The following is a 10,442-nucleotide window of genomic DNA, read 5'->3' as shown; positions in this document are numbered from 1 at the left end:
TCTGTCTGTATTTCTAGCCCTGTCATCTTTCCTCTTTTCTATATCTCCTTCTTTGTCCTGTCTGTCGCTATGTCCTGTCACTATGTCCCATCTATCCCTATGTCCTGTCTGTCACTATGTCCTGTCTGTCGCTATGTCCCGTCTGTCGCTATGTCCTATCTGTCGCTATGTCCCATCTATCGCTATGTCCCATCTATCGCTATGTCCTATCTGTCGCTATGTCCTATCTGTCGCTATGTCCTGTCTGTCGCTATGTCCTATCTGTCGCTATGTCCTGTCTGATGCTATGTCCTATCTGTCGCTATGTCCTGTCTATCGCTATGTCCTGTCTGTCGCTATGTCCTATCTGTCGATATGTCGTGTCTATCGCTATGTCCTATCTGTCGCTATGTCCTGTCTGTCGCTATGTCCTGTCTCTCTATATATATTTTAATTTTGGTAGGTTCTCGAGGCCTGATCAGTGTGTCAGGTCTATGCATAGGTAAGGCATTGGCAAATTTCTGGATTATTTTAAAGCAGGTGTGGAACTGCGTATATGTATCAGTCAACATGTTTTTGATGCCTCCTTGACACTGAACTGTCTCGCTCTCTTTCTGAGTCAATCAACCATTTAATCAATCATATCTAGATTCATAGGCATGCAGGCGTAAGACTTGCAAATCAATGCGGCAGCATGACAGAGCTCTTGGCAATCCTCTGAAACAAACAAAAACAACACATCTCTGTAGCAGCAATGTCATCATCATTCATCATTGATACAGAAAAAAAATGGTCCCCTATTCTGTGGCCTTTCATGTTCTGCTCTCGTGGTGACCTTAGTTTCGATCTCCATCCTCTTACATACTCCCCCCCACCCACCCTCTCAGGGCCTGACTGAGTGCGTTGGGTTATGCTGCTGGTCAGGTATCTACTTGGCAGATGTGTTGTAGCATGTATGGATTTTTCTGAACACAGTGACGCCTCCTTGAGTAACTGAACTGAACTGAACTTCCATGCTATAGGTGAGTCCTGTCAAAGTCTTCAGTGTCAGTATATTTATGGGGGAATGTTGTTAGGTGGATGCGGTGGTGGTCTAGCTCTAGGTGAGACTCTCTCTCATTCAGGCTCCGCGATGGTTTTTCTTTTTTAAAATATCATAATCACAGTATTATTAATGTTATAACTGTTGTTGTTTTCATAACTATTATTATCATTGTTATTACTATTATTATTATGACTTATGTCATAATCGTCATTATTAAAACAATGTCTTTCAGTGAATGTATCATGGGAGGACTTGCTGCAGGTGGGACAGTGGATTTCTGAGCAATAGCATTTAGACGTCAGAACTGGGTCAAAAAGCATGCTCAGGAGCTGGTCTCCGGTTGGTAACCTGCACCAGTGCTGGCCTAGTGGTAATGCGTCTGCCTAGGAAGCGAGAGAATCTTAGTGCACTGGTTCAAATCCCACAATCACCAGTATTTTCTCCCCCTCCACTAGACCTTGAGTGGTGGTCAGGACGCAAGTCATTCAGATGAGAAGATAATCCAAGGTTCCATGCATGAGGCACATTAAAGAACCCACGGCAACAAAAGGGTTGTCCTTGGCAGAATTCTGTAGAAAAATCCGCTTTGATAGGAAAACACATAAAATTGCAGGCAGGAAAAAAAAAGGGGTGGGGGGGGGGTTGCACTCTCAGCGTAGTAATGCACTCTCCTTGGGGAAAGCAGCCTGAATTTCACACAGAAAAATCTGTTGTAACAAAAGAGTAATATAATCCAACACAATATTTGTTTACCAACAAAACAACAATAATTCACTTTGCGTACCTGTTTTTCTGCCAGCAGGTCAGTCCAGTCCTCCTGTGCGATGCGGGGGATGGCAGCCAGCAAGACCTGGATGGCACGCTCGGCATTTTCTTTGAACGTCTTCACCGCTAGTTCCACATTGACCTGTTGGCGTTGGAAACACAGCATAACTTTTCCATGACTACTCTGTGTGTGTGTGTGTGTGTGTGTGTGTGTGTGCACTAATGTGTGCTTGCAAGCGTGTGTGTATATGTGTGCATGGTGTGTGTGTGTGTGTGTGTGTGTGTGTGTGTGTGTGTGTGCTGTGCTGTGCTGTGCTGTGCTGTGCTGTGCTGTGCTATGTGTGTGTGTGTGTGTGTGTTTGGTATGGTGTGGTGTGGTGTGGTGTGCATTTGAGTATGTGACTGAGTGTATATGTGTGTGTGTCTGTGTATGTGGTGTGGTGAGCTCTGTGTATATATGTGTGTGTGGTGCAGTGTGTGTATGTTTCAGTGTGTAACTGGACAATGAATTTCACATGATTCTATCAGGACTGTGCACTGCCTGATGCCATACATAGCAGATGGTGACTGCACCAGATGATTCTTTCAACTTACCGCTTCCGTGTCCTCCTTCCAACTGTCGTAGTCTGTGACCAGAGCCAGGGCTGCGTAGGGGAGTCCCTTTTCATTGGCTAGAACAACCTTCGCACAAACAGGAAGTCCATTTTTACTGGACATCATTACCTTCACATAAACAGGAAGTCCATTTTTACTGGACATCATCACCTTCACATAAACAGGAAGTCCATTTTTTACTGGACATCATTACCTTCACATAAACAGGAAGTCCATTTTTACTGGACATCATTACCTTCACATAAACAGGAAGTCCATCTTTTACTGGACATCATTACCTTCACATAAACAGGAAGTCCATTTTTACTGGACATCATTACCTTCACATAAACAGGAAGTCCATTTTTCCTGGACATCATTACCTTCACATAAACAGGAAGTCCATTTTTACTGGAAATCATTACCTTCACATAAACAGGAAGTCCATTTTTACTGGACATCATTACCTTCACATAAACAGGAAGTCCATTTTTACTGGACATCATTACCTTCACATAAACAGGAAGTCCATCTTTTACTGGACATCATTACCTTCACATAAACAGGAAGTCCATTTTTACTGGACATCATTACCTTCACATAAACAGGAAGTCCATTTTTCCTGGACATCATTACCTTCACATAAACAGGAAGTCCATTTTTACTGGACATCATTACCTTCACATAAACAGGAAGTCCATTTTTACTGGACATCATTACCTTCACTTAAACAGGAAGTCAGTTTTTACTGGACATCATTACCTTCACATAAACAGGAAGTCTATTTTTACTGGACAACACAACCTTCGCATAAACAGGAAGTCAGTATTGACTGTACAGCACAGCCTTCACATGAGCAGGAAGTCCATTTATCTACACATACTTACACGTGACCCACTAGTGCAGACTCCGGCAGGGGTCTGATTCCTGTCCTGTGCAAACTACTACCCGCCTATGCTGAGAAAACGAAAGTAGCTATGGCCGATAACCTCCCGAAGTAGGTTACCTCCCCTTAAGTCCTTTTTTTTTTTTTTTACTGGACAGCACAGCCTTCACACAAACAGCAAGTCCATTTCTTATGGGACAGCACAACCTTCACATAAAAAGGAAGTAAGTTTTTGATGGACAGCACAACATTCACATAAACAGCAAGTTCATTTTTACTGGACAGCACACTCTTCACACAAACAGCAAGTCCATTCTTACTGGACAGCACAACCTTCACATAAACAGGAAGTAAGCTTTTACTGGACAGCCCAACCTTCACACATTGCACCCTTTGCATGAGCACTGCAAAGTGTGCAGGCACCATTTCTGCACCCTATACCCAAGTGGTGCTTGGGCGCAAAGCTCTGGTGTAAAAAAATTCACACAAATGTTTCAGCTTTGAAAGTCTAGATTAATGCCTGACAACCACACACACATACACATGACCACACACACACACACACATGAACACACACACATACGCCCACACTCAAGCGCACACACACACATGACCACACATACACACACACTCACACATGCACGCACGCATACACACACACTCATGCACACACCTTTGACCACACGTATGTATACACTCTCTTACACACACACACACACAAACATATCCACCCATCCACCAACCCATCCACACACACAAACACACACACACACACACACACCTCAGGAACAGTACTCATGTTGACGCAGTCAGCACCCCAGCTGTGCCACAGCTTGCTCTCCGCCTTGCTGGAGAAGCGCGGACCTTCGATGGTCAGCATGGTGCCGGAGGCGTGGTGACTGAGCCCCAGGTCTGCCACGCACTGACGCAGAATCTGAAAGTAAAGGCTGAAACATTGAACATTAAACTTCCCACAGCCTAGAGGCAAATATCACTGTCAGATTTTTCAGCCTGCAGCCAGCTCCAATCCAGGACCTTGTATTCCAGTGCTGTCCACTTCAGTTCACATGTGCATCTTAGGGAGTCATATGGAAATTTCATGAACAACGCTGCATATGTCTATATCTAAATCTGAAAATTAGCACAAATTTGAATACACCTTTATTCATATCCTATACCTGCGGAAAGGCTTGGCAGTCTGAGAGTGGAGCCTTACCTCCCTTGTTCTGCTGCAAAATGGTTCATTCATGGGAATATGGCAGATTCCAGGGGGCGCCTCTGGAGATCCATCGTAAAACGTCTGTTTGCGTCCCTGTGTTCTGGAAGAGAAACAGGAAACACACATTGACACTTCCATGTGATGTCTGTCTCCTGTGCCTTTCCTGGCCTGGAAACCCACACATAATTTTTAACTCAATGAGTCCATTGCTCTGAGCATCACAATTTGTCTCATTATAACAGTTTTCATGTTCTGACATATGCATAAACCACAAAGAAATGAAACTAGCTTCTTCAATATTTCCAGATGTGTCCGTAAGTAATTTGGAGGGAAAAACACTATATTTTCTGCTTTTTTTTCTGCATCAACATGGCATGGCCACCTACAGTGGCTGTAAACTCCCAGGGATGAATGAGTTAGATGTCCTGGAGACGAGCTGATTAAAAAACCTCTACCTGTTCTCTCCCCCCCACTCCCCCCAATTTCTCCTTGCCCTCCCTAACTAAAGAGACGGTAAATGAAAGTAACTATCAGAAGAGCAATGACAAGTCAGCAGACATGATTCATTATGAAAATAGTATATTTTACAGGAAAAAGATATGAAATTGTTTCGTGACTCATGCTAAGAAGAAACAGTCCCACAGAGAATTAAAACAGATCTATTGTTTCTGCGTTGACACAATTTATTCATAGAACATATGTCTCAGTGAAAACGAAAGGAAGGAAACGCAACTGGCAAGCAATGAAGCCGACTGCTCATTCACCATTCCACTGACACATTCAAAATTTGGTTGCCCAACAGACAAGTGGAGAGAGCATTCCCACTTGTGTGTAAGAAAGCTTAATTGTACCAGACAATCAGATGGATGGGTATTTCAAGCCCTGCTTTTCATCACACTTTAATCATCTCTATTTCCATCACATTGAAACCATCTGCCTTTCTCAGCAACCTCCACTAGATGTGACAACAATATAAGCTGTTTATCTGCTGTTTATATGTACACATACAACATGTTTAGTTTTTTGGTTTTGGTTTTTATTGTTGTTTTTCTGTTCATACACAAACACCGGGTCAATTCTAAACCCAAGAATACTGTGGAATACTCCAAACACAGAAATCAAGCAAGAAAATGTCCATTACTCAGACACAGATGAAATCTAATATATTATGCATCCTGAATCAAACAAACACACACACACACACAAAAGAGCCCTTTTCTGAGTTAACATCTGGAACAGACTGTACCAGGAAAAACAGTCCATTTCTAACTCTAAGCACTGACCTGTCGATGAACTGGTCGATGATAACGATCTCTCCGGGGTGGACGTTTTCCTGCAGGGAGCCACAGGCGGTGGTGACCACGATATGGGTGCACCCCTCCTCGGCCAGGGCAGCGATGTTGGCACGGTAGTTGACGTTGCTGGGGCTGATGGTGTGACCCCGTCCATGTCTGACCACAGAGCAATGACACTTCTCTTTGATACAGACATATATGATGGGCGCTATAACCGAGTGTTTAAAGCACTGAGACTTTCAATTTGAGGGTCTCCAGTTCGAATCTCGGTAGTGGCGACTGGTGGATAAAGGGTGGAAATTTTTCTGATCTCCGAGGTCAACATAATTTATGTGCAGACCTGCCTGTGCCTGAACCCCCTTCGTGTGTATACGCTAGCAGAAAATCAAAATCGCATGTTAAAGATCCTGTAATCCATGTCAACGTTCAGTGGGTTATGAAAACAAGAACATACCCAGCATGCACACCCCCGAAAATGGAGTATGGCTGCCTACATGCTGAGGTAAAAACAGTCATGCATGTAAAAGCCCACTTGTGTACATGCGACTTAACGTGGGAGTTGCTGACCACAAACAAAGAAGAAGAAGAATACAGATATATGTTAAGGAAAAAAATAACAACAAAGATTTACTTTCAAAGTAACTTTGTCAGTACACCAGTACTTTTTATCTTAACAATTAGATATATTGACTTGGAAGTTCATTGTGTCTGATGATGACATCTCATGATGCATGAGCTGCTCAGTCTTGTTTGGTGTGGGCTTGAATGTATAAATGGCCATGGAGCCCAAGTTTGGATGTGCAAGGTGGGCATCCGCAGTGCGGGCAAGGATACTGTCCGGGCTCTTTGCGCACTGCTACTGCTACCTTCTTCTAAAGGTCCTCAGCGATAGTGTGTGTGTGTGTATTTTGTGAGTGCGTGTAAGTGTGTGTGTGTGTGTGTGTGTGTGTGTGTGTGTGTGTGTGTGTGTGTGTGTGTTTTGTGAGTGTGTGTGTGTGTGTGTGTGTGTGTGTGTATGTGTGTGTGTGTGTGTTTTGTGAGTGTGTGTGTGTGTGTGTGTGTTTTTGTGTGTGTGTGTGTGTTTTGTGTGTGTGTGTGTGAGTGTGTGCATCAATTTGACTTCCAAACTTACCAGAAGTTTCTACTTTGATTAAGTGATAAAATGAGTATTAATCAACGTGTCGATATTTAAGATGAAAGCTGATTAAGTGATAAAGTTTTGTGAGAAAAGTTGAGTAAAATGACAACAATAAAAAGAAAAGAGATAAAGAGAGTTTGTGTCTAAAAATGTTATGTATTTCTTACCTAAACATCTTCCTTTTACCTGATGATTTACTTACACAGAAACCAAGAAAGGGTGTGTGGGTTATTCATTTACTTTTATTGCTCTTGTGTCTAACAATGTTACATATCATACAATATATAATCATGTCTTCTTTTACTTTGTAATTTGTGTGCAAGGTGATAAGGGAAGAGTGTACCAGTATTACGTTTCTTTATCACATATTCACCTGTTGACGAGTATTTGAGTGAGCCTAAAGAAAAATGGTCTGTTTTAATTGTTTGAAGCAGACAAAGTATTCTGAACTGAATTCAGCAGAATCAAAACCAAATATAAGCAGTTTCCCTTACCTTCCCAATTACACACCATAAAACAAAATGAAAGCAATTATTTCCCTTTACCTTCCCAGTAACACACACTCTGTGCCCTTGATGGTGCCTATGATCAGAGCGTCCGATGGCTGCAAAGAAAACAAAACACACATTTAGTCCTGAAGTCTCGAGTTCATAATTTCAATAACTGAATACAAAATACACATCTTATTACCTGTGTAGCAGTAGCAGCACAAGCAGCAGTGGTACCAGCAGCAGCAGCACTGGTAGAAGTAGTAGTGGTGGTTTTCAGTTTTAGGTCTGTCCACAATATTGGACAAAAGAGTGCAAGAGAGAGAGACTGTGTGTGTGCTTGTGTGTGTGTGTGTGTGTGTGTGTGTGTGTGTGACTGTGCGTGTTTTGTATTCACTGTGTGTGTGTGTCTGTATGCATCACTGTGCATGTGTTTATGTGTGTGTGTATGTGTATGCATATGTGTGTGTGTGTGTGCATGCATGTGTGCATGTGTATGTGTGTGTGTGTCCTTGTGTTTTACACAGGTTTTCCTCTGTGAACAACAACAGTAACACTAACAGTGTATCCCATGCAAAGTAACCCACTTTTCCACAGGCTGTGTTGACAACTTTCTCCTTCCTGTTCTCCAGGAGTTCAGGGTTGTCCAGGCCAGACCCTCCGATAATTCCAATCTGTCACACCATCAACACACACAACATAATCAACATTGGAACCTCTGATAATTCCAATCCATCACACCATCAACACACACAAGATAATCAACATTGGAACTTCTGATAATTCCAATCTGTCACACCATCAACACATACAACACAATCACCACTGGAACCTCTGATGATTCCAGTCTGTCATACCATCAACATACGCAACATTATCAACACTGGATCTTCTGATAATTCCAATCCATCACACCATCAACACACAAAAAATCACCACTGGAACCTCTGATAATTCCGATCCATCACACCATCAACACACAAAACATAACCATTGGAACCTCTGATAATTCTATTCTGTCACACCATCAACACACACAACATAATCACCATTGGAACCTCTGATAATTAAAATCCATCACACCATCAACACACAAAAGATCACCACTGGAACCTCTGATAATTCCAATCCATCACACCATCAACACACACAACATAATCAACACTGGAACCTCTGATAATTCCAATCTGTCACACCATCAACACACACAACACAATGAAAGGATGGAGACAGATAAAGCCAGACTGTGTGTGTGTGTGTGTGTGTGTGTGTGTGTGTGTGTGTGTGTGTGTGTGTGTGTGTGTGTGTGTGTGTGTGTGTTTGTATGTCTGTCTGTGCCCATGTGTGTATGTGTGTATGCATGCATGTGTGTGTTTACACCTATCACATTAAGATTACCTATACGCACCAAAAGGACAATGACAAATATTTTTGCAAGGGTGAACAAAAACATGTAAACTTTTAAAACAGCATCAATACCCAGGATAACTTTTATGAAAACTACAGGAGTAGTGCTGAGCACTGTATAGCCTCCAACCACCATAAAACCAACTGTCAATAATCCCTCTAAACTCAAGAGGTTGTCAGCTGCTGTTCTGTGCAAAACAGGCCATCACAGCATTCATGTACACACACAGACACACATGCCGGCAACAGCTGTTAGGAATACAAAAACAGCACCTTGCTGCAGTACAATGTCTTGATTACTTGAAAAAAATTGTTTTTAAAAAAAATTTTTACCTCTGTCATTAAACCATGAATGCTACACCAATACATCCAGTGTGCACCACCTGCTCTGTCAATTATTTTTGTTCAGCAACTTTAAATTTCAGTGGAGCAATCAGTATATTGTATTCTAATTTGTATTGTATTGTATTGTATTGTATTATTGTGCTGCATTGCTATTTGTCACAACAGGTTTATCTGTTTGAAATTTAGACTGCTCTACACAGGAGGAGAGTCATTTCAGAGCAGCACCACACCCTTTTCTTCTGCCTGCAAGTGTATTTGTTGCCTTATCAAAGTGGATATTTCTGCACAATTCCGCCAGGGACAACCCTTTTGTTGCCATGGGTTCTTTTACATGCACTAAGTGCATGCTTCACATGGGATCTCAATTCATCGTCTCATCTGAATGACTAGTGTCCAGACCACCACTCAAAGTCTAGTGGTATGGAAGAAAATACTGGCAGATGTAGGATTTGATCCCATGCCCTCTGATTCTCTCAATTCCTAGGTGGACACATTACCACTAGGCCTTCACTCCACTATTTGTCAGTATGTGACTGTGAGCTTTCCAGACAGAACCTCTATGATCATGCCAAGTTATGTTGCACATATACATATGAAGTCATGGCCACAATGTGCTCAGATGGTGAGGAATAGACAGCCAAGGACAAGAGTTGAGGACAACAGTCAGTCAGACTGACATAGAGGCTGACAGAGAGACTGACAGACAGACAATGAGAAATTCAACAGAATATCAGAACAGAGATGTTAACAATGTCAGCAAAATCAGCACAAATGCTGTTTGGTAAGATCTGGTGCTCTGCCACTCTACAAAAGTACAACACAGTGACTGGCAGTCACACCTGTTGGGAAGGAAAGGAGGATTGTAGTCTGATATTACTGTTTTTCTTCTTGTGATTTTTAGATGTGCAGTGGCTAATGATTGAATGTCCTTTTAATACCCTTTGCATGTACCAAAGTCTTCTAGTCTTGAGGCCAACTTTGTTGAACTTTCTGCAAACAAGTGCCTGCCAAAACAGTTTCCCTCTTCCACCACAAAGAGGACCAAAGGGATGCAACTCAGACAACTGCTACAGACTGAAACTCTACTCCAACAGCAGACATTGAGCACACTTCAGATTCTAGGAATGTTGAGGAATCTTTGAAGGAATCAGAAAAACAATGGACCCAACTGAAAAAAAAAAGATGAATTGGTAAAGTCATTAAAAAAAATCATCACAAAATTCTAAACAGCAAAAAGAAATACGCTGAATGCATTACTCTGAGCTCTATTCAACTGAGAAC

At 42.1% G+C, this 10,442-nt stretch overlaps 1 protein-coding gene across 1 annotated transcript in view; it reads right to left on the bottom strand.

Annotated features, from left to right (window-relative positions):
- Positions 1-290: 290 nt before the first annotated feature.
- The window catches only part of LOC143294814 (S-methyl-5'-thioadenosine phosphorylase-like), an 11,485-nt gene continuing 1,333 nt past the window's right edge, over positions 291-10,442 (bottom strand). Inside the window, exons 2-9 of the mRNA XM_076606311.1 lie at positions 7,997-8,083; positions 7,467-7,525; positions 5,772-5,939; positions 4,486-4,588; positions 4,051-4,203; positions 2,384-2,470; positions 1,809-1,931; positions 291-696 (exon numbers count right to left, since the gene is read on the bottom strand). Of these exons, the coding sequence (XP_076462426.1) occupies positions 661-696; positions 1,809-1,931; positions 2,384-2,470; positions 4,051-4,203; positions 4,486-4,588; positions 5,772-5,939; positions 7,467-7,525; positions 7,997-8,083 (816 nt within the window). The 3' untranslated portion in view covers positions 291-660. The remainder of the gene's footprint in view (positions 697-1,808; positions 1,932-2,383; positions 2,471-4,050; positions 4,204-4,485; positions 4,589-5,771; positions 5,940-7,466; positions 7,526-7,996; positions 8,084-10,442) is intronic.

Source organism: Babylonia areolata, chromosome 20 (assembly GCF_041734735.1).
Source record: "Babylonia areolata isolate BAREFJ2019XMU chromosome 20, ASM4173473v1, whole genome shotgun sequence".
Taxonomy (NCBI): domain Eukaryota; kingdom Metazoa; phylum Mollusca; class Gastropoda; order Neogastropoda; family Buccinidae; genus Babylonia; species Babylonia areolata.
The sequence above is the reverse complement of the archived record's forward strand: the minus strand, read 5'-3'. Positions and strand labels throughout refer to the sequence as shown.